At 37.8% G+C, this 25,368-nt stretch overlaps 1 protein-coding gene across 2 annotated transcripts in view; it reads left to right on the top strand.

The window, feature by feature from the left end:
• RNGTT (RNA guanylyltransferase and 5'-phosphatase) overlaps positions 1-25,368 on the top strand; it is a 179,383-nt gene that overhangs the window by 105,659 nt on the left and 48,356 nt on the right. For both annotated transcript variants that reach the window (XM_084284969.1, XM_084284970.1), the window contains exon 13: positions 13,885-13,985. In XM_084284969.1, coding sequence (XP_084141095.1) covers positions 13,885-13,985 — 101 coding nt within the window. The remainder of the gene's footprint in view (positions 1-13,884; positions 13,986-25,368) is intronic.

Genomic DNA, 25,368 nt, shown 5'->3' with positions numbered 1-25,368 from the left:
GTCCTCTGAGAGACTGACTTCCCTCGCTGTCTGGTGTAAATTCAAGTGGCTACATTTAAGCTTGAGTTGGAACGGAGGTAGTGAGAATGAAAGGACGCAAGGTGAAGAGAGATGGGGACCATCAGACTTTGAGAAATGAGAGAAGTTTTAGGCTGATACGTATGAAGCTCTATCCATATGGAAGGATGTAAACAGTAAGATCCATAAAACCTTACTGGTTTATGACAGATGTAAAGACAAAACTGCATGTAACCATTTCACAGAATGAAAATTAATTTTTCTCCAACATCACCGGCTTTATTCAAGTGAAGAGGGTATTTTGTTATTTTTTTCCACAATAAAATTGTGAAATGAGGAAGGAAGATCGCCCTAAAACTCTCTTCAAGATTTTTTGTTTCACTGGAGGAGAGGAGAAGAAGAAGAAGCATGGCTTTAGGAGACTGAAAAAGAAAGTGAAGGAGTGGGGCCAGGAGTGCTTCTGCATTACCTTGCTTGTCCCAACAATTTTCTTCATTGCGTTTTCTTCATTGTGTTTCTCTAAAGGACATTAATACCTCATTAGGCCTGAAAGAATAGCAAAAATAAGCAGCATTAATGATATCAAGTGTTCTTATTTAAGAAACAGTTGGGTCTTTCAGATACGTGGTGCTACATTGACTTGAAGAGTGACAGAGCATGAAAATATAGAAAGCAAATTATGACCCATTTCTTGAATGCCTAAATGTAGTCAGTGAGGATGGGCAAATGGCAGGGAGTCCTGTCCTCTGAAATTAGGTTTGAAAACATGCAGAAAGGTTCAGATACCTTGGGAGAAATATGGGAAATGGGGGCTTACTGGGGAGCTGCTTCATTACATAAAAACTCTACTGTCTCTGTATTGCCTAAGTTAGATCAAATTTTACCCATAAAGACCTGTTCAAAAAATAAATAAAGATAAAAGTATCCATAATTTTAGTGCCAAGCTAACTCTTGTAGTTTTTAGCAATTACTGTGTTGAAGTTTTCAGGGAGAAAAGGTGGTGTTTGGGGAGAAAAGATGGGCTTAGCCTATCCCTCACCAGTCTTTCTGAACAGTCATTCCAAATTATTTAGCTTCTTACCTCTCGGTTGTGTTTATCTGTATTTCTAGAAGGAAAAAATACTAAAAAATATATTGCTGAGGGAGAAAATTATGGCAGTTTGATCTTTTTCCATTATATTAATTTCAGCTTAAGGCTGTTGGTGATTTATGAAGCTTAGTTTACGAGCAAATTTCATCTGGAGAAGTAAATACAGGAGTATCCTGTAGTCACACTGGCGTGCTGCTAACAGTTCGTGCTGTAGCTATGTATTGATGTCACCCCACTGCAAGTGATGCAAAGTGAAACAAGTAGAATGCAATAAAGAAAGCAAGAGAAGACAATGTGAAGCATCTTTATAGTTTGTGTTATTTTGTTAACTTTTCCTGAAGACTTACGCAGCACAAATTTGTAGGAAATAAATCCTAGATGGTGAACATTAAGAAAATTAGAAAATAATTAATAGGAGTATAAAACTGCAACAAGCCTGGAAAATCACCAGTTCCTTTGACCAAGAGAAATATAGTTGTATAGTCAGGACATGTCTGTTTTCACAAAGATAGGAGAATGTAGCTTTTTAGCAGTTGCTTTAATTTCCCTGTGTTCAAAAGTAGAATTTAGAATTGACAGCAGACACCATTTAGTCCCTTAGGGATCACATATATTAGCCAACAACTTGAAGCCATTTATTTTTTCTATTCTGCTTCAGATCAAGTGTTGGAGTTTCATTTAATATTATGGACTGGAACTAGAAAGGATGACTGCAAACAGAAGTGTATGAGAATAGGTTTCTGCTGCAGTGATGTGCTAGGAAAAAGGGAAAAAAAAAAAAAAAGAGCAATGAGTAATTTTGTGACTGCCGTATTCTGATTGCTGTAAACATGGATTTTTGGCTGCGAACTGAACTTAATTTATCAAATATTAAAAGGATTAATATGTAAATGGAGTTAGTTATGAAGAAAATTTCATCACATTTTTCTTCTTGCTTAATGGAATATTAAGAAAAGCTATTAGTGTAGTTATGAAACAAGATGTTTAATGAAGCTGGAGGTGCAAAGCTAAATTAAAGTGCAAGAGTAGGGGACAGCTAGCCTAATAATTACCAAAATGTCCAATATAAATATTGCATTAACTTGAAATTCCGAGGCACCTTTGGAAAAAGCAATTGAAAAATATCTATTAAAATATTAACAGAATAATTTCTGCATACAGGTTAACTTTCTAGACCTTCTTTGCATTCATATGCTAAAATCCTTAGCATGGAACATAATCTAACGCTATTTGAATGAGTGCACATTAGTAGCATGTTTGGCTTTTCAGTATGCTGACAGTTAAGCTTAATATTTCAGAGGCCATTTTGATTATAATCGCTCTCTTTCTAATTCACATAGCTTCCAGTCACATTTTCATAGAAGACAAATTGTGATACAATAACATTTGCCCAATAAAAACAGCTGCTTCTGACTTACCTGTGCCTGTGGATGAAGAAGAAAAACACATTGAGTAGGAACGGTGCTAGCTTTCTAAAGGATTTTTTTTCTGGAGTACACCAAAGATAGAGTACCTTAGGACCCAGGTTAATTTTATTTTTTCTTTATTTTGCTTTTTGAAGTGGAGGAGAGGAAGAAAATACACGAATCTGCTTGACTACATAGAGTTAAAGCAGCATTGGACCCTGTCAAGTAATGAGTTATTTAAAACTTTATCAAGAGGTGTCTTTGTCATCATTTTGGCTTAGTTCTGGACATGAAATGATTTGAACTTAGGCAAGGATGCTGTCTTTTTCCATCTTCTTTGTATGAGCTTCAGAAGTTATTGTCTACAGATATGCTTTCTATTATGTCACAGTACAGTGTAAAATGTTTGAAATTCATTAACAACCTTATATTAAAGCTGATCAAATATTTATGGAGCATCAGCCTGTCTCTACATCCTGATTGAATTACCAAACCAGGCAAAAAGCTGAAGTTTGGTGAGGACTGCAGCTCTTTGTTCAGGTGTTTTAAATCAGTAATTCAGAACATTAAGCAGTAAAAGCAGCTTTTATTATTTTACTTTTGTTTATTTTTGTTGTCTTTAAAGGGGAGCGATTTGCTTTTGTTATCTTCTTTACATAGAGCCTCATGGCCATCTGTCCGAGCTTAGACACAGGTTGTGCTGGGTGAATGGCTTGATGCAAAGTGTATACAGTGTTTGCCTGAAGTTGGGAAGTGTTTGGGTATTTTTTTGTAGTGATATAAATTCTGTGGCTATATTGTGTGTCCTTGTGTTTTCAATGTTTAGTTTCTTCTTTTTTGTCTCAGCCGTGAAAATCTCTTTCACAAAACAACAGCTGTTTGCAAAATATTGGTGTTTACCCGGGAGTTTCACCCCACCTGATCACTTGTAAGAGTACTTACAAATTGTGTCTTGGTGCATTTCCTTTACAAATACAGGGACAATTGAATTGTATTTATGGGGGGTGAAGGGGAAGCCACCAAAAAAAAAAAAAAAAAAGAAAACACAACCAAACAACAACAACAACAAACAGAACTGCCTGCTCTAAAATTTCAAGAGGTTATACTGAAGTAAGTCACATCTGCATGAAAGAAAACAACACCAGGTACATCTGATTTTTCTAGCTAATAAAGGAATCCTAATCATCTTTGAGAACAGTGAGTACTACTGAAGAGATTTCATTGAAGCACCTTTTTTTTTTTTTTTTAGCTGAATATACGCGGTCAAGTTAAATGCAGCAAAGCTTTCCTTCACATCTGGAAACAATGAGTATCATCTATTACATCCATTGATAGAAATTCCTGAGATGACTGAATTCTTCAAACTCTCCAGACTTGATCAACCAATTTTGTTTATACCCTCAGCTTCAGCATCTTATTATTTTACTGCCCTCTTCCTATAATCATTTTGTGGCACTGCTAAATGCGTATGTTGCACAACAAAGTGTGTTTCTCAGCCTTCAGAGATAATGAGCACTTAAAACTTTCAGATCAATGGCAACTGCATGGTACAGTTTCGTAGGCTTGAAAGACTTGCATACACATACTTTTTCTTACGTGGTCCCTTGTGAGTTTCTTTTTTTTTAAGAAAGGCATTCTAGAAGTCTAAGTAAGTTTACATAACTGGGTTCTGAGGTATGAAACATTTTGTTAACACAACTGAATTTCTCCAACTATTCTTGGTAAACATGCTTTCTGTGAGAAGTAGTCACAATTAAGTCTGTCTTTGGAAATGGTTTTAACAGTTCTCATCCTTAACAATCACAGTTTGCTCACATTAGTCCCATTAACTCTCGTAAGCCTAAATAAGATTTTCTAAGGTACAGAACAGCATGTAGAACAATTTTAATGAGCCTGATTTTCGTATAGAGGTTTAGGGTGTACACAACCACTCGTGATCTGTGCAGTGGTTGTCCCAGGAAGGGAACGCGGGGTGTGAGTGGTTCAGGGCAATAATAATGACAGGGACAGGGGTGGTTATTTCTACCTATGTAAGGAATGCAGCCAGGTGAAAACTAGTGTGGCCAGTGTTCCCAGGGACCTTCCTGATTCAGAGGTACGTGGAGTGTATTTGGCAAATGTTCACCTCTGTAAAGATTTTGGAATAATAGATAATCAGTTTGGGCAGCTCTGATAAAGTTTAAATAACAACCAAATAGGGTGACTTAATGTTTAAACAAACAACAGTATTTTCCTCTTCCTGACTGATAATATGTCTTAGTAGATAGCATTGTCCTGGTGTTTTTCCATGATCCACACCAGGTCAATGCATTAATTTTATCACTCTTTCTGTACATCCATCTTTGTAATTAAGCACCCTGTATTGAAACTGAAGGCTTTTGCTCTTGGGCTTTACTCTGCTTTGTCTCCTAGATTGTTGACATGCAATGTGGCTGTCCATGTAGTACATTGGCTAAATCTTGTAGTTGATTCATTGTTTGCCAAAACAATGGCAAACAAACAAACAAAAAAATGGCAAAACAAACACCATAAATGCCATAGCACATGATGTAATTTGCCTACACCTCCAAAGATACGAGTTAGGGATGAGTCCAGTATTCTTGAAGCAATTTTCTAATATAGTCAAACTAATATAGTTTGCCTTAGACATAATTAAGAAATGCTGACCTTTCTCCTTCTCCACCAGGCAGTTGTGGGCTTGTGATCAGACTTAGTGTATCTCTTCCCTCCAGTTCTGAGTGATTTATCTGCTCAATATGCAGCAAGAGCAAGCATACTCTTGTTTACCTATCAATAACCAAGGCACTGCTGGTGCCTTTTGCCTCGGTTTTTTTTCTTTAAAAAAAAAAAAGGGAAAGTAAGTAGAATACATGGGGAAGAATGGGGTATTACAGTGATGGACTATGAGGAATACAAGGATGAAAGTTGTTTGTACGGACACTTTGAGAAACAAAGGGGCTGGAACTGAAATAGGAGGCTAGAAGGGACAGAAGACAAAATACTTTCAGAGGCTAAGAGTCACGGATTAACTACAATAACTTATTTCCTTGTGTAGATGTTATTGTATTTCTTCGTGTGTTTTTTTCTCCCTTCTGTTTTGGTGGCCAGATTAGCACAAAGATATACAGCCAGAAGTAGACTGTGTATCTAGGAGGAAATGTATTAAGTGTATTAAGTCACAGCTGAAGGCGTTGCACTGAAAAGAATTATTTCAGGTAGTTATCAATGTATTTTAATGCATAAAACACGTTGAAAAAATGCATAATGTAAAAGAATAGGAAACACATGCGTTTTTTTTAATATGTCTGTGTACTTAAGCAGTGAAAATAACACTGGAATAGTAGAATCAATTCTGTTGTCTAATCTTTGGAGACTTTTTGGCAGAATTGTGCAATGAAAATGCATGCGTACATTAGCCAAATGGAAAATTACCTGTGCGGCGACTAAACATTTTATCTTAACAAAAGGAAATAATTTTGTGGAGGGCTGGGCTTCAGTCTAAACTAAGGCATTACACGATTCAGAGGTATTTTGTGTAGAAAAAAGCATGCATTTTTAATCTTAAGTGTAATGGTAATCTCCATAACTATCTGATGTTTCTTTGCTTGGTATCTTTCACAGAGGTGTGCTGTAATTTGAATAGGAATTACAAGCTTGATATAAACGTTATTGTTCAAGTTTTTCTGTCCTGTGTGCAACAGAGCTGACTCCATGAACCCAATGATGTTTTTCTGCCTTAAAAATCTATGAATATGCAATTGAGTCAATGGCTGTCTTTCATCTTGTGGTTTCTTGATCCATTGATGTGACTCACTCACGTACAATATTAGCAACTTCTCTTTCTTCAGCTCATCTCTCTATCAGCTCTAGCCTGAAATGATTGATTACAATCGATCTTTTTGGTTCTTTAAAATGATTCAGGGCATTCAGTTCAGGAAAACAAAAACTTAGTAATTGTTCAGTCTTTATATTTACACAACCAAATGCAAACTATTAGATTGGGTAGGGCAGTAGGTGCCATAAGGATATTAAAAGGTCTAAGAGTAATTAATGTAGAGCTCTTCAGAGAAAACATTTAACTGTTGTTTTAAGTGAGTGAGAGGAAAAGATTTGTTGTTGTTACAGGTTTGCAATAGTTAACTTTTTCTTTACAGGTGAAAGCTGTAGCATAATGTTGAATACCAAGTCTTTCGCAAAGTATTTGGTTAAAACACAGAAAAATGTTGGTAACAGAAATGGGTGAATTTTACAACATAAGAAATGTCTTAGTGTTTGTGAATCTGAAGCATTCTAGTATGTTTTAAGACCTTTACTGTCTTTATCCTGATAAGTGAGAGTGACTAAATATCAGAATATCATATATGTAAGGGCAGAATATTTCTCTTGGTGCTAAAATATGAACCAGCCAGGTAACTTCTTTGTAACTTAAATTATGAGATACTGAAAGATCTATATTTCAAATTCATATTCATGTTTCATATTCAAGACTCATTAATTATATATTCAGCGTGGTTAAATGTTGATCTCATTTGCAGTGTAGCAAATGACATCTGAAGGTTTAAAAGAACTTCAGCAGATTCCCAGTGTCTGTCCTGGTTAACCCCAAACCCTCCTATCCCCATGGCACTCATGCCTTGATGGTACTCAGCTTGACATACATGTGCCTCTTGGGCAAGCATGGGTTTTCAAACAAATCTTTCCTGGTCCTTCTGTGTCCCCTCCCTTTTGAGCTATTTTTTATTTTTTCCGGCCTTCTTTCTGCATTGGTGTGTGCCCATTCTACCTTAGCAGTGCTCTGGCTCGTTTGCAGGGCTAGATCTGAAAGGTGTGCCGAGGGCGAGGACAGCTGACACGTAGCAGCACTGCTCATCCTCTCCTGGTCATCCCTCAACGTTTCCCTTTTCAGTCATTAGGAGAGCTGATCCATTTGCTTTGTCAGGCCTTGTGGCTGAGGTTTACTCAGTCTTCCAGGTGGGTGTCTTCGTGGTGAGGCAACAACGCCCCACAGCCCACGCTGCCTGCCCAGAACGCGGTCCCAGAGATTGACTCCGCTCTTCCTCCTACAAAATACCGAGCAGCAAAGTCTCTACCATGTGGTAACAGAAAGCAGCTGCCTGGAGAGATACTTCACTCTCCTTACATCCCCACTTAGCATCCCCACTGCCCAGCCCTTCTGCTGAGCCACTCAGTGAATGCGAGCGCTGGGAGGATGCGTGGCTTCAGGCAAAACATAAATTGAGTGGGAAGAATATCTGCAGCCTGCGAGAAACAGAGAAACGTGTCAGCAAAAGTTGAGATAAGGGAACTTCATTCTCTGAGGGCCAGCCTTTCTCACAGGGAAGGAGAAAGGAGTCGCCTCCTCTGAGGACAGCTGTGGAGGGAGGGGACTACTAGGCTTAATACTTTTGGGACAAGAGCAGACACCCATCAGTTTACCCCACAGTGCTGATGTGGCTCACTGGGGACCAACAAAAAACCTTATTGAGTGTGCTCTGAGAGCATGGGGTTAGGAATTGGTGAGCAACCTGAGCTGGGTGCGGGAGGCTGTGCTTTCTGTTGGGCAGTCTTCTGGGATCACCCAGTGTCTTACAATACTGGGTGTGCAGTGGAGAGTCACGCTTGTTGTTGTGCTCTTACCTCAGGTTCAAGATCTCCATAATAGGGGCACATTTGCCATGCTACTGCTGGCCTGTCATGTGCCTGGCTTGCATCTTCTTCAATTAAGGTAATAGTGATTGATAGTGCTCCTATAACCTGCAACACACCTGAGGTTAGCAGACTCTCGGTTCTGCCAGGCATCCTGCTGCTGGATAAGCTTTTGGTTCACAAACCCTAACTAACTGGCCAGGCTTAGTTTTGTAGGAGACTGAGGTGGTTGACACTGATTAGAAAGGGAAGTTGTGAAAAAGAAAGGAATGATAAAAAGAAAGGGGCTGGTGTTCTGCCAGGACAGCACCTACGTTCTGCCCTGAAGGTGGGGCATTCATTGTGATAATAACAAAAATAGAGATTGAAAAGAAAAAAATAGGTGGATGCTGAGTGAGTAGCAGAGTTGCTAAAATCTGAGGGCTGGGGAGGTGTTAATAGCCATCCTGAAAGCATGGTCATTGGCACTTGGAAGCAACTGCAAATCAGCTGTAAATCAATCCTCTAAAGCTATTTTAGATATTTTCTGATTCCTTAATGTATATTTTTGGGTGTCGTTAGACGAGGTGGAAAGGTTTCAGACTGAACCAAGATCTTTGTATTTGAAATGCTCTGTGACCTGATACGTTTTAAAAGTAGTCATGTTACATGTGTATTTGGGGAGAGCGTTGAGGATATCATTGCTATAAATGCTATATTTGAAATGCTAAGGAGTAGTTTGGTTTCAGACAGATTGTTTAACATTTTGTTTTGGAAATGGAATGTGGAATAACTTTAGGCAGTACAGGTCTGCAGTACGCAGTGATTCATCTAAGGTGAAGTTTTCATATACTTAACAAGCAGAATTCTTGCTTGGCTTCAGCTCGTGTTTGAAGAAATTGATTTTGCACTCAGCATTCAAATTCAAGAACTTGCTACTGCTCTATTGTGTATATGGGCTCACCCATTGCAAAAATGAACCCCCTCTCAGGGTTTGTTAATATGGGCTCTGGATGAATTCTCATTTTAAGGTGCATTTCTGTGATTTTCATTTTTTTTATGTTATAACAGCAGAAGTCTGAGACCATGAAGCTTCTTGACATGAACTCTGAAGTCTGATTACTTATCTAAGCCTCTGTAAATGTTTCAGACAAATATCTGTAGACTGTGACTTTTATCAGCTGCTCAATGTTAAAAAATCTGCTCTGAAGTCAGAAGTGTATTGGCAGTGATCAAGACCAAGTGTAATAGTCAAAAGGCTATTTTTATTGCCATTGTTTTCTAGACAATATCTCTTTTGCTAACATGAAGTGTGGAAGAGATTGTTCCTTCATTTTTTTTAATTTTTCTTTTTTTTTTAATATAACAAAATGTTTAGCCAAGACTTGTTCCGCGCTGTGCTGGTTCTAGAGGGAAAGGCAGGAAAGGTAACTCCATCTTAAAGAACAAATCTCCCCCCCCAAACTCCCCTTCAAGCAAGTCAGCCAATCAATTTAGCAATTAAACTTGAGTCAGTGAAATTACAGGTATGCAGATGTATCCTGTCAAAGCATTGCTTTTCATTAGTCATCTTGGAATAGTTGCTCATGTCTGCTGTGAAGTTGGTTTCACATTGGAGTTTAGGAGGGTATAACTTGTTGGTCTTAAGGAAAAAAAAGGGGGGGGTTGAAAAAGTCCTGCAGTAGATTGATCCTGTGTGGAATGTATACATACATTGGTGCCCAAGGATGTGGGGACAGCAAATATAATGTCAGAAACAAAAACAAAACAACAACAAAAAAACTGAGTGTGGGGACAGATGTCATAGAAGGTCAGGGAAGAGCCTCCATGTGTGATGTCTCTACTGGACGGAGTAGTGAAAACTATAATAAGGAGTGCAGTAGTTGATGCTTGAGTAAACATCCTATAGTTGGGAAAAATCACATGCCTTTATGAAAGGAAGGTTATGTCTCTCCAACCAGGTAATCAAAAATAATTTTAGTAAGGGTCACATGGTGTTCTGTGCTAGGACTTCGAGAAAGCTTCTGTCGATGTTTCTAAAAAGAAAAAAATAAATAAATAAATTGAAAAAACTAAAGCAGGTGCAAGATGAAAGAGTTCTTGTCCAGATGAACAATTGGTTGAAAAGTAGGAAGGAGTCAAGGGATAGGGTCCAGGTCGGTCCTCACAGCTGAAGGGGAGTCACTTGTACTCAGAGAACAAGGATGATGCCTGAACAGTCTGTCAGACGTGGGGAATTGTGGTAATTCTCGATGTTAGAAGATCGAGTGTCTGAGTGATAAAACAGCACACAAAACTACAGGTAGCATCGAAACAATGGGGTCTGGTTGTTCACCATCTATCCATACAAGCCTTAGGGAGTGCGAGTGTGAAACCAATGAAAGCTGGTCCATAACCAACCCAAGGTGGTGCTTTTTTTTGCCATGCCATGGGGCTGCTGTGCTGCAGGCTGTTACAGCTGGGGGAGGTTTGCACGGTCCTAGGGGGGAGCTAGATGGGCTCGGGCAGGGAAGGCTGAAAATCACTAAATACCTGGAAATCACATCTGCATCAAGATGGCTTTGAGCTTGAAAATGGATAGTCTCTGGGAGAGTAACAGGAGAAAACATCAGATATGATTGCCCGAAGTGTGAGCTTTTGGGCGCTGACAGAGCCAGGGTGCTAGAGCTCTAGTGGGGCTGTTCTTAGGTTGTTAGATAGATCAGACGTGTCTCTTCTTTGGGATTTCAGTGCCGTGACTCTGAGAAGTTGGTTTGTATTTTTAACGTTAAGGAGAATTAATTTCCTAAAGGAATGTCAAGCTTTTTCAGGGTTTATGTTCCAGACAGAAATACATCCTCCTCTATATGGTTGGGAGAAAATACTTGGTAATATTGAATGCAGAGCAGTCCAAGTTTTCTTTTTGGCCACAAAAGATGGTGTGTTTTGTGGTTAAGACTGGTATTTCTATACAAAAAAAGATAATTTCCTCTGTCCTGAAGTCTGTTAGCCTCTCTTTATTTTCTCTTTTAAAGGAATGATACATGTATGTAAAAAGATGGTTTGTACCCATATATTAAACCAGCCAGGATTGTTTCCTAGAGTCAATTAGACTGGGTCGAGTCTTAACATCTCATAAAGTCTCAAAAATATGATCTACGGCTTAAATAGAAATTGATTACTTGAGTATGTATTAATAAATCCATCATTGTAAATGCTCCAGTAATCTTGCTTGGAAGATTATTGCGAGTCAATAACCTAGAAGCTGTGCCACACAGAGGCTTAATAAAAGATTTTAGGGCTTAGGCGTGATTGACAGATGACACTTTTATGGAACGGTTGAAGACCTCGGTCATGTTTAAAGGGACAGATGAGCATCCATTAAGATGAATCTTCCATGCAGCAAAACCAACATCTGTGCCGACAGCTTCAGCTACTCAGCTGTACTCCCTGTTCCTTGGTACCTGCTGTAGAAGTTGCTTCATAAATCAAATTTTCACTCTGTGGAGAAATTGGTCCCAAACAGAGGTGTTCCTCGTAGTTTTTATTTGAGCAAAGTAATAAATACCTAGCAAGAGTAATAGGTTTTGGCCTAATTAACAGGCAAGAGAGAGCAACAATAATTTCTTTACAAGCACCATATTTCGTCCCATTATTCCTGGAACATACTTTAGCAATGAGCTATATAGAATTTAATTACGTATTCTCTTGATATCAGGTATAAGAAAATTGCAGGAAAATTTGACTGACAAAGAGACTTTGGCATCACTCACCTTTATCGTAATTCTCATATTCAATGCACACAAACGTTCAAATATATCTAGTAAATAGTATTTTCTCTAAAATGGAATGCAAATACTTTAAAGTATATTTAAATATTCCATCTGTATATAAAAAGAAAAGATTTAATACTTTACTGAGCTTTTTTCTTTATCTTGTATGTTCTTTCGTCTTATCCATTTAATATCGATTAGTATATATAGTGTATGTCGCGTGAGTCTTTAAATATTTGTACCTGCATTATACAGGATTTTTAGTCTGGTAATGAGAACAAAAAACCTAAGGATGTATTTCATTGCTACAAGAGCTCAAAGATGAGATCTTTGTGATTTGAAGATATCTCTGGCAAATGGAGAAGAGCCAGAGAAATAAGGGAAGGACAGCAGGATGGAGCCAACTAAAGAACTATTTCTATTGTCTACTGAAATATTTGTTTTTATTTTTATTTTGTAAATTCTTTAAACCTTTCTAAATCCCATTTTTGGACACGTATAAGAGCAACCAGCATTTCTCAAATAGCTGTTGATATTACAGGACAGAAATCATATGAAGGGGAAATAAGGTGGGAAGAGAAGAAAGTAATTAAAAAAAAACAAAATAACCAACACCTTTATTATTGCACTGTATCTTACTATTTTCCTGACTCTAATGGAATAAGGATGTTTGATTTGATCTGGCAAGATTTCCAGATGTGAGGGACCACAGGGGAAAGTTGCTTTCCAAGAGACAATTTTCAACTAGGAGATAGTGGGGGAAGAATAAAATGAAAGACATGGAAAGGGAGCAGGCACAGAGAAGAGGTGTCAGAAACAGCTTCTACACGTTGTCCTAAGGACAAAGATAAATAATTTAAATTTTATTCAGATGTAAAGAGAAGGTTGTGGAGAAATTCAGTGCAGAGCTGTGTGTGATGAGAATAGCGAGTTGGGTAGGATGCTCCAATACTGGCGTTAAGAACATGTTTATAATGGCCTGAATGGGAACAACAACAGAGAGCCTGAAGCCATCAGTCTCGAACAATCTGGAGCCATGGTCAAAAAATGAGAAAAAAAATGAGAAGATGCGGTCTAGCCAGCCATGTTCAGATTCCAAAAAGAGCTTTTAGTAGGTTACTTTTGTTATGCATAGCAGAAACGTGGCTGAGAGTGTTAGGAGCTGATTTTTGCTTTTGCCCTGTTCATGCTCATTCTACTTTTCTCCATTGCCATGAAAAGACATTCCAGGAAGGAAAGGTTTAGCTGGCTCGGCTGTCACTGTTAGCTGAGGATGAACGAAATGGCATCTTACTTACACTGAAGTAGATGATAAGAGACCGAGATAAATCAAAACTCTAATTCAAGAGAAAATTGCTCTTTTCTGATAAGTATGGCAACTTTTGGTTCAGACAAGCGTGTACCCTTTCTCTTCAGCAACAGATGCTCCCTTATTTATGTTTCACTGTGTCATGGTGTTCTCTAATCTTTATATAACTTACATTCCTTTGATACGAAAGAACATGTTTGTGATGGGCCTTTCTGAGAGCTGGCAGTATGGTGACTGCTGGCTTTTTCACGTTGTGTCAGCCAACAGTGTGAATAACAAAAACATCGCTCAGAAAATCGCTCAGAAATGTTGAGGTTATCTTAAATGCGTCTTCTGTGTGTGTCCTTTCACAGTTCTCATTTATTAAAACTGTGCTGTTGTATTTTCTTTTTTTATTTGGAATTTTCCATTAGGCAGAGATAATGAAGTATGCTAATTTTTATTTCCATTCTCAGTTTTGCATTATATACAATGGCTTGGCTGCCGTGCTAAGCAGTTTTAAAAGGAGGCAGCAAATAAAGTAGTGAAGCACAACTACCTCTGTGGTAATGAAATTCATTGTTTCAGTCACTAACTATTGTAATTCATTAGAGACATCTAATACAGCCCGAAACGCTGAATTGTTACTTTTAAAACCAGTGAAAACCAATAAGCATAATTAAACTGCTTTTTAATTTGCTTCAGAAATACAAACCTGGACGATGTGATGATATTTTGAAATGGAAGCCACCCAGCCTGAACTCTGTTGATTTTCGTCTAAAGATAACAAGAATTGGTGGAGAAGGGTATGTAATCTCTTCCCTTTTTAAATGTATAATGCTCAAGTGAACGTCCCTTAGCAGTTAATCTCTCCTCTGATATTTCTTGACGTTTTCTGGGGCTAAGCCTCTCTATATTCAGAAGAATCTGTTCGTTGAAAATCTTAGCAACTGTTGCAATCAGTGCTGTACTGAAAACAATGGCAGATGCTCATAATGTAAATCTACTCATTCTTAAATTGTTTCCTAAAATTGCTGAAAAAAACAGCCCTGTTTGGATTTGGCATTATTACCTTTTATGTTTTCTGAAGGTAGGCAGGCTATATTAGCTTAAATTCTTACATAAAGTAACTGCTATCCCTTGCTTTTATGCAAAATAATACCAACGTAAGTTTTCTTCCATTTTAGGATTCTGCATAATGAAAAATGATGCTTAACTTTTTAAAGAAAAAAAAATGAATTTTTACTTCATAGGTTTTCTTTGGTATTGTCTCTAAAACCATTAAAGTCTTTTCAGAAATGGTAAGTTTTGACAGCAGAAGACATGTAAAACGTTACATTACATCAATTCCACATACTATTTGCTAATTCAGGCACTGCACATATTAAAGAGGGGCAATTTTCATGCCAGCGAGGGCAGGGGGGAAGACTGAGTCACTGGATTACAGCTTGACTTGGAAGTGATTTTGTTTAGAACTGAGTTAGTTGATTTTTAAGTTGCTTAATGTTTTAACATCTGGGACTCATTACAACTGGCAGTTTGAAACACTGATATTTAGTTTTTCTTGATGCCACAGGTACCTCAGTATGATTAAACAGTTCATTTGACGTATTGCTTACTTATTTCAGTGTTAATAATGGACCCATCTAACTTTTAGACACTTTGGCATGTCATATTACTGAACATATTTGGTGAATATATAGGATCTTAAAAATATGGAGTTTATTCAACAGAAGATATTTGGCAACTAACTTCTAAGCACTTCATAAGGTCAGAAGCATCTATTCTGATTTTTGTGTTTGAAAGTGGAATATTAAGGCCTTAGAAGCAACACAGCTATTTTAGACAACATACAGGAATATTTTAAGTTTGACTTCAGAGAAACCAACTCATTATAAATTTCTATTTCACATTTGACTTTTATTTAAGTCACAGAAAAGTAACAGGGAAAAAAAATCTATTAAAAAAAAGACCTGGTATTTGGCAGGAATGCTATTTTTATTATGGGATTCTTATGACTTCTGCTAAAGCTTATAAATTTACAGTAGTAGTCTATAACTCAGAAGCAAAATAAACCTATTTTTCATTTCACCTTAAAAAAAGTACTCTCTGATTACTCAACACTGATTTCAAATAGAAAAATGTCAGTGCTACTGCTACGTTTAATATAATAGATGACAATTATTTGATCAGAAAATGAAAATGTTTTAAAATATTAGCCAGCAAAACTGTTTCTAAAAAGCTGGGCTGTTAGCAGCAAGCTATTAAAGAATGAGTGTTCACTTGTAGAATTTGAAACACTCGCTAACATTTAGAAAATTTCTACCATACTCCAGCTATGTGAAAATCCATGCAATGCTGGTACTGTGGAAATGATTAGCTGGACTGGTCTCTAAATACTGCAATACGTAAATATGTTAATGTTTATGTTCCTCTCACATACATAAGGAAAAAATAATCCTAGAAATCTGACGTGAGAGAAAGTATAATTCTTTGAAATGAATTTTACTTCAGCTCATATCACAGTTGACTGCTGTTTGTAGCGTAAGCGCAGGTGCATTCATCCAACAAAAAGAAGTTAATGAAGTACTATGTGGAAAATAATTTACCATCATTGGAAGAAAAGCATTTGTGTTAAGTAATGACCTATGAAACAGTCGGTTCTACCCAGGTAAACAAAATCAGTGAGTAAAATACTACGGCTTTAAGCACATCACTTGTTAATTTGATTTTTTGATTAATTCCATGGTAAAATATGAATTTAATTGAGGAAACATCCAAAGTATACCAATTTTGAAGCTGTTGATGTGAGTTTTAAAAGAAGCAGGTTTGGTTTTAGACTTGAAAAATGCAGTTCTGAGCACTGCCATAATAAACTGGCTGTGAAGAAAGCCTGTTAGGTTGATTTCTGACAAAACTAAAAATTGTTTTGATGAACTGAATGTCTTGCTGCTGGCAATTCTGACGTGACAGCATTAGGCTTCTACCTCTCCCCAGCCCCACTGAGATTAAAAGTAAGCATTTGATATTGGTTTCAGTGCTTCAGGTAAAAACAAAAAGTTTTCCTTGTCTTCAGTAATCCAAGAAGAAATTTGGCATGCATTTGACAGCAGAGCAGCACAAATGTGTTTAAAGTACTATTATAAAAAAATTGTGTTATTTTGATACAGTAAAGCGATAATATTTATGGGAAAGGAATCTATGACTTTGTATTGATCTTCTACTGACAAATGGGGAGCTGAAATCAAAGTATCGATCTCATATACTTGACAGCAGCTTGAAACAGTGAGAATGGGGATGGTCTGCAATTTCCAAGTCCTCTCTTCTGATTTACAGCCTCATCTTTAAACCCTGAAATGCAGGCATCCAAATCTGAGCTACTGTTGTGTGTGGTCTTAGAGCTGACAGCCACGATACAGGTTGAACCTCTACCACACAACTCCAGCCACGCTGCCCTTGTGTTTATAGTCTCCTGTCCACTTAAATGGTGAAAAAGCATAGAGGGGCATTATTTATTCAGTAGCATGAGACAAGAGCACTGTCAGCCGTTAGACCTGTATTTTGTGTGGCACATGTAATTGAGATCCTGATCAATTGTAAACAATCGTGTGCATTTTTCCTATGAATGAGGGAGTTCTCTGGGGAATCTGCCTGATTTTAGTCAGTACGATTATTTTTCCATCTACCTAAAATTCCCCTGTGCTTCCAGTTGTGCATTTCCATCCATAGATCAGTCTGTAATAGTAATGTTAACCGCAAAATAGCTGCTGTGCTTCACCCCAGATGTAGTTCAGTTCCGGATGAATGACCAATTTGCTTTTGTCTAGGGTTCAGTTATTTCACAATTGATAGGAGAGAGTTTTGCCATTGAATTAAAAAGGAGGATTGGGCTTATGATCTATGAAGTACTTTTAGAATAAGCTGCACTATTAAGATGAAGATCGCATAACAAAGAATACAAATAAAGAAAAAATACCATTGCATCCCAAGGAAAGGGATTGTCTCCATAACCTCGGTGACCTAATGCTGACACTTCTGTTTGGTGCACATATTTGAAAGAAATTGCGCTGTTGCACATTAGTGAGTTACAGCTTATCAGCTGAGCCACGATAATTGTCCCCAGTGTATTCTCATAGACCAGCCCGTCCGAGCATCAGAACGATGCTTTACATTAACTCTTCTTCTCTTGTCTTTGCAAGAAGTCCAGCGTATGGTCTCTCAATCTGTTCTGATCACATCCAAATAGACACTTCATGTAAAACGACAAAACAAAACCAATCACAGTAACCAACAACCTATTAAATCAGCTAAATGAGAGAGTAAGGTGACGTGTATTTGTGCTGAAACAACGTAGCTGAATTGAAAAGCCCTCACATTTCGCGTGCTTTAAAGTAGAGACACTTGCCAGCGCTTCTGCATCACTTCAGGTTTACTAAGATAATTGTCTCTCATCAGCAATGTTGAAGCAAAGCCCTTTGATCATATAACAACAGTACCTTGCCTTTTTTTTTCTAAATTATGATGATGCTCATGGAAAGCAAAATTACAGCACACAAACCGTGTTTCCAAATGGCCTTTGAGTTAAATGACCTTGTCAGAAGAGAAAATAGGGGATGTTTAATTGCTGTGTGCAATTTCTCAGTTGCTTTACAGAGAAGATTGTTTTTAAATGGTGGAGATTTTTTTTCCCAAAATGTCTGACTCCAAGAATGTTTCTAAAAAAAAATAAAAAATGCTAAAAAGCCCAAACCAACTCTGAGCTGTATTTAAATGTCACAAATATCGACTGCAAATGTTTACTCAGTGCCAAATTTGTGGTAGCTTGCAAGGACAGAATTTTTAAAATGTCCGTGCTGGCTTTTCCAGATTTTTAATTAGCCTGTGCAGTTTCTCCAAATTTTATCTGAATCAGACATGCTGAAATCAAATGAAAAGCAAGGTTAGGTCTTTATTGGCTTCGAATGAGCATCTTACTGGGTCAAACAATTAGGTGATCAATCACTCAATACCATTTCATATCACAGAATAATAAAAGTTTTATAGAGAACCTTGAGGTATGGGAAGGAGTCAGGAATTTTAGTCATCTTTGAAATGCTGAAGAAATACTGATAAAGGCTTATATGTGTATATTTATATATATATACATTTACATGTATATATATATATGTATATATAAAAAAGAATAGATATATTCTGTATATATTAAAGAACCTGAAGGAAACATGAAACATCCAACCTAGATGATTCTGTGATTAACTCTTTGTTAGCAACTATATTATTTACCTGGGGGAATCAAGTAAGTTTCAAGTTGTGTTTCACTTGTTCATAGTTGAGTAATAAATAATGGAAGGTGAAGTACAATATATTTGAAGACAACAGGGGTTTCAAATCTTGGGTACGCTGGCAATTACAGTTCAAGAGCCAGATATAGATATCATGAGACTGAAGGCAAGTAATGTTTTCCTTTTGTGTTAGATGTTAGGCTGTCCTTTTTGTTCTGTAAATTAGAATGAGCATCTGAAGGAAAAAAAGAAAAGCTACAACTGGTTCAAAATAACTGTGATGTTCTTGATCTGCTGTCATATATGTTGCCTGTCACAAGGTGGCTTATTCATCTTACAAGCTAGTCTTCCTCACAGTTCTGCTTTGAAACAAATTGCTGGCTGGCTGAAAAATTGTGAAAGTTAACTGAATAAGCTAAGAACTGCAGAATTGATATGATTGTTTGGTCTGTGTTCTGTTTCCTCTTATTTCTGTTCCCTCTTTTTTATTTGATCCATAAATTGTTATTTTGGCCTGTGAGCTCTTTTCAATCTTACCTGTTTGCAGAATGTCAGTTATCAAATAACACAAACTTGTTTTTACGACTATCATCCATCAGAAAATGGGAGCTTTACAAACAGTACCCTGGCGATAAAAAAAAAAAAAAAATAGTAATCCCCTATTCCTCTAGCCTCCAGAGATCACAGTCTAGATTAGGGTTGCATTTACTTTGAGTACAGTGGAGTTATGAAGCAGGATGCAGATGATGTCCCTCAGCAATTACGAACAAATAAGGACAAGATGTTGCAAATAGATGCAAAGATGCACAGTGCTGGGATGACAGCAGGAGGAGTGCAGGTTTGAATCTATTAACTGCATTTATGGCTGTACTGTTGGTAAAGCAAGTGCGTGCTTCAAAGTTGCCTGCTTTTTCTGGAATGTGAGAGTTGCAAATGAAAGTAAATGAGTAATTTGTTTAGCTGTTATCTTCAGGCATTTATTGTTACCACAACAGGTCTTGCTAGGCCTGAATAAAATTTAGGGGTAGGGCTGTGCAATCTGACTGAGAGAGAATGCTATGTGCAGAAAGAAAGGTGGCAGTATGGGAAGCACAAATATTACTGTGGTAGAAATGTGCAGTAGTCACCTTTGGTGTTGCGATGGAAACCACGAAAGCATCTAGACTTTACCTAGGTACTTCAGGTTTACTACACTCTTAAGTATTTATGCTATGCTGCTGTGAGGGTATTTGAAATCTTTCTGTAAGGCTTCAGTTTTTAAAAACAATTTTCAAAGTAAGTCTTGGAATCTAACCTGTATTTATACGCTGGCGTACTGAACATAATGTTGTACCTTCCACAACTAATATGCAAGATGCTCTTGGAATTTCAAATGTTGGATTTCAAAAATGAACTCAGCCTCATCTTTTTATATGTTGAAGTGGCAGCCTTGGGGCAATCTCCATCTGTCAGATAATTATTCTGCTTTAGCTACTCATTTCTCCAGATTTTTAAAAGCTTTGCCTCATATCATCCTAAAATTATCTATACGCTTGCTAAATGGAATGTAAATGTAGCTTTGTGTGTTTTATATACCCTGTTCCTTTTTCTTGAACTTGCTGCTTTCTTAAAGCAGTCTTTCCAGTTGCTTGCATCAGCTATCATAACAATTATCTGTGCTGTTTAAGATCTGTTTCTATCTGTAAACTAGATCAAGAAAAGCTCCCAAATACTATATGCCTCTAAAATTTGCTTATCTCACATATCCTCGGTACTCTGTCTTATTTTACATTTGGGTTTGAATTTTATTCTAAACTTTGTATTCAGCCATGTCACTTAGACTTCTTGCTACTTGTGAATGGGAAAGAACAGGTTAGAAAATTGAAGGCTGATGCCATCCCTAGTTAAACACCTGTAAGAGATGGAAGAAAAGCAGGCAATGGAGAAATAATCTCAGGCTTCAGGATAGCTGGCTTTGGCTTTTCAGTAAGCGTATAGGTAGTATCCCATGGCAGGTTCCCCTAAAGTGCAGAGTGGCCCAGGAGAACTGGCAGATCTTCAGGGACAGCCTCTTCAAAATTCACCCCAAAAATACCTGTGAAAGTTTATGGAAGAAGTAAACAATAACAGGCATCTGTGGAGAATGTAAAAATTGTGTTTGGATGTAGAGGGAAGGAATTACAAATGCTAAAACTCAGCTGGAATTGAAGGTAAGTGAAGGACAACTGTAGGTACCTCTGTGATGAAGAGACAACTGAGGAAAATAGTGTGCTGCTGATGCAGTGGAAGACATAGTGGCAAAAGATAAAAGAGCTGAGGTATTTGGTGTCATCTTTGCTTTGGTCTTGACTGGTAAGGTGTGCTGGCAGGCCTGTGAGGCTCCTGAACCTCATGGCAGTGCCCAGGGAAATGACTTACTACACAAAGGTGAGGAAGTCCAATTTAGGGACTATTTAAGCAAAGATATGTACATCCATGGAACCAACAAGCAGATGGGCTGCATTTTGTCATTTTTAATGGCTGTTGTGGAGCAAATTCTCCTGAAAGCCGTGTCCATGCACAAAAAGGACAAGTCAGTGACTGCCAACAGCCAGCATCATTTTGCCAAGAGCATACCCTGCTTGACTAACAGAATAGCTCTGCAAACAAGGCAAAAACAGTGTAAGCTGGCTTAACGTTAGCAAGGCCTTCAGCAGCCTTCTGTAGTATCCTTGTAGCTCAGTTAGTGAGGCATGGTCTGGATTAGGTGGACTACAAGGAGGAAAAATGCCTGGACTGTCAATCTCAAAGAGCAATGGTCAGTGAAGTCCAGCGGGAGGCCAGCCCTGAATAGTGTTCCTCAGTAGACAACAGTGAGGGTGAGTATATTAAAAGCTTCATTAGCAACCTGGCTGTTGAGATAAAGTGCCCTGTCAGAGTGCTGATGGATGACACTGAGCTGGGGGGAGTGGCTGACAGGGCAGAGGACAGGGCTGCTGTTCAGAAGGACCTCAGGAGGCTGGAGAAATGAGCTGAACTTCCTGAAGACTCATGAAATTCAAGTAGGTAAATGCTAAATGCAGCGCGTTTCACCTGGGGCAGCTGATGGGAACAGTCAGCCTGGAGATTGCCTTGCCAGGGAGAGGCTTTTGTAGAAAACAAACTCAGGGGCCTGAAGGTCAAAGTTTTGAAATTAGTCAGCAGTTTGCTCTTGTGGCAAAGATGGCCAGCTGATAACTGGACCACACGTGGAAGGAAGAGATCTTTGCCTCTATTCAGCATTTGTGAGCAGTTCTGGGTCCCCCACTCTGACAAAAACACTGATGGGCTGGAGCAAGCCCAGCGGAGGGCCACCAAGGCAGTGAGGGCACTGGAGAACAACCTACAAAGAGAGTCGGAGAGAACTGGGTTTGTTCAGTCCGGAGAAGAGGAAGACAGGTAATGCTTTGTTGCTGTTTCCTACTACCCAACAGCAGGTTATAGATCAGATGGAGCCAGGCGGCACTGAGATATATGTTGAAAGAATGAAAAGGAAGATAAATTGTAGAAGAACAGGGGGAGAAATTAGGTGAGAAAGGTCAAACCCTGCAGTAGGTTGGCAAGTTGTGGAGGCTTCATCTTTGGAGATACCCAGAGGTTGACTGGATACGGTTGTGAACAGCCTGATTCAGCTTGGAAGTGGACCCAGTCTTGAGCACAAGGCAGGTGACCTGCAGAGGGCCTTTGAGTCAGAATTATTCTGTGATTATCTGCAGTTCATATGTTAAACGTTTTGCAAATGATAGGGAACTGTTACACATCTAACTACCAAACACTTTAAAACGTTGTTTTTCTTTCTTCATGCTTTCTTTACAGTATTATAGAGATTTTTCAGAAGGCGTACTGTACCTGCATTGAATTTACTAGTTGTGAGATTGGCCTTTTAGAGATTACTTAAGTTGCATAGTAAAATAATGTTTTGCATAAGGAGGAATTTGACATGGTTCTTTGTTAGAGGCTGTAAGGGTTTGCCAGATGCAAAATGTAAAGACTGTCTAATTTAGATGGGGGAAATGCTCATCTTCCTTCTGCTAGAGTTTGAGCAATAGATGCAGTTATGTCAGACTTACTGGAGTTCATTTGTGAACATATTTTTCTTTTGCCCTAATATAAAATTACTTTTTCAGTTATAGGAGTTAGTTTTTTGAACATACCGTTCAAAGTGTGTTTTTATTCTGGATTTTATAAGCTGGTATGAGCTTCTCTGAATTGCATTTTTGCATGTAGTAACTTTGTGATCTACAGACAAGGAGTTCTTGCTATATTTTGTGAGGATGCCATAAATGAGAACTTATTTCAGAATATTTTTCCCTTCATGAATTACCTAAAGTATTAGTGTTCAATTGTTTTTGTTTGTTTGTTTTGCTTAATTAGAGATTTTTATTGTGTTTTCTTGAGTTTACAAATCGGCACATTTAGAAACACTCATGGAAAAGAGTATTAGCATAGAATTATTACAGATCTCTAAGGTAAGAAATTTTAAGTGTTTTTTCCATGGTATGCAAAACTAAAGAAACATTTATATAAGGAAAAATCTTAGCTCAGATGACTTCCTTGCATGCTTTGGTGTATTTCAAAGAAAAATAAAGCAAACTAAGAGGAAAAAGAAGGTTATCATTGGACAAACAGACCAGACAGCAAAAGATATTGCATGTGTTTTTTGTACTCTTCATCCGTCTTACTCCAAACATTTTATTATTTAATTTTCTGATAATACCAAACTCACAAATCATAAAAGACCCGATACAAGTACTAAATAATGAATATATTATAGATAATACATGACAGTCATAACTCCAGGAGTACAATTCAGTTTGCTTTGATACCATCAAAAACATTTTGAAATTGGTTTAGGAAATAGAACCCAGGATTTCGTGTCTTGACTGCATGCACAAGTACTTTGGAGTCAGCAAAACACGTCAACAAAATAAATGACCCTGATACAGGTTGTTTGCATTTCTGCCATGCTGGTGTTATCAATACGGTGTGCATGCAACAGTGCTGTTCTAGAACAGTGGCAGATTATCAGCGTTTTCACCTTCTCTGCTTGATAGCCAAGAAAAACTCTCGGTACATCCGCTTATCTTAAAACCTCAGAGACGCTGCAGAAGAAACCTACGTAATTATTTTTTTGCATAATTATACAGTGCCTCTCGTTTTGTAGGGATTCAAGTTGGGATGATTGATTACGAAAAAAATAATCAGTCTGTTATGAGTTTGTTAAAATTAGCATTTTAAGGGACGTTTGCATTCTGAGGAAATAAATGGTATTTTTAATATCAGTTACTGTAATGACTTAGGATCTGCCATAGGTTTGGTAATTCACACATGCCATCTTTTTGGCAAATGGCCAGCTTGTAGGTTTTTTAGTGGGAGAAGATGCTTATCCTGTCGGAGAAATGCATTAAAGGCAGCGGGACTAGAGGTACACGTATCCGTCTGTGGGAGATCCATTTGCATAATCGAGGCCTGATGATTCAGTGGTAATGAAGGACCCGTCTTGTTATTTATCGAAGCAGTATGGAAAAGAACAGTAACAGCTGGGTGTGGAGCTGGTGCGCGTTGTGCGCTTTGACAGGGGATGCCTGGTGCTTTGCAAGAAGTCAGAGCTTTTCGGTAGAGATTTGGTTCCATCTGACAATGGTTAAAAGCATGTCATCCTCCTAGAGGATCTCATAAAGGCCAAAATTCCTTATTTTCATACTTTTTATGCTTGTTTGCTTTTTACCAAGCGGTCTTCTGACAGCAATTGTGAAGTACAAGCATGGCTTCGTACTGAATTCCGTTTTGAAATCAACATCAATGCTTTTATCTTATATGCATGGAAGATGTGTTCCCTCACAGGACCTACTTCATTTTCAGCATCGTTGTATATGTGAGAAATAAACTTTAATTTTAGTTTTGAAGCCCAAATTTCCAATGTTGTAAGTTGCTTCAGCTTCACATGCAATGAATCATGTTTTTTTATTTATAAACATACGTGCCTCTGCGTGTGTATGTGTGCGTGTACACAAACAGGTGACAGCTGCTTCTTTGTGTTGTGAAATAAAAACACAAACAAAAAAGTAAGAGAACTCCCTTGGCTGTTAAGAATCAAAACAAAACTTCTCTTTCCCATATGTACCCATGAGGAGGAAACTGTCCTCCTTTCCTCACAGTTTTTGACAATTAAAAAAAAATAATAATCCATTTTGTTAATGGACTTTGCTCTTTCCAGTTCCTGGCTCTTTTCATATATTTCTTTACTGGACATTCTTGACTTATTATGGTTATTTTTCCTTCTTATGCAGTATGGTTTTCAAGGCCATGGTTTCATTGTTTTAGGCCAGATAACCACCCTGTTCTGCACCTGTATTCTGGCAACCAGTGTTCCATCACTGGTTTTTGAGTGGTAAAAAAAAAAAAAAGTTATATATAACTTCACAGCGAAACAGATGGAGTTATGCTGCTCTGCTTTCTATAAGCTAGATCAATTTAATTATCTAACCATAAAATTTAGATACATGGAGATGTAAAAGCATGTGAAGTACTGGGTACTGTAAAGATATTTCTAATGTAAAGATTAAAAGCATCCTCATTCGTATGGTAGTCATCGTGCCTCTTGCTGACAGACCTCCTGCTCTCTGAGACAAGACACTCAGAAGTCTCAGGTGGTGCATAGTTTTACCAAGGCAGCTCTCACATTCTCCCAGAAGAACTAAAGTTACTTGTATCAGTTTTTAAGATGGGGAAAAGTAAAGTCCAAAGTGAAGAGAAGACTCACTTAGGGAAGCATGGTATAATAGTAAGGAAATTTAAAAAAATCTCAGTCCTCAGCTGTACCCAGCAGATGGCATTTTTCCCCCTTATAACTACTAAATATTTTCAAAGCTATAATCTTTGGATATTTTCATACTTAAAAATAGTCTTT

The sequence above is a fragment of the Netta rufina genome (assembly GCF_964035555.1).
Source record: "Netta rufina genome assembly, chromosome: 3".
Lineage (NCBI taxonomy): Eukaryota > Metazoa > Chordata > Aves > Anseriformes > Anatidae > Netta > Netta rufina.
This window is presented reverse-complemented; position numbering and strand designations above follow the sequence as displayed.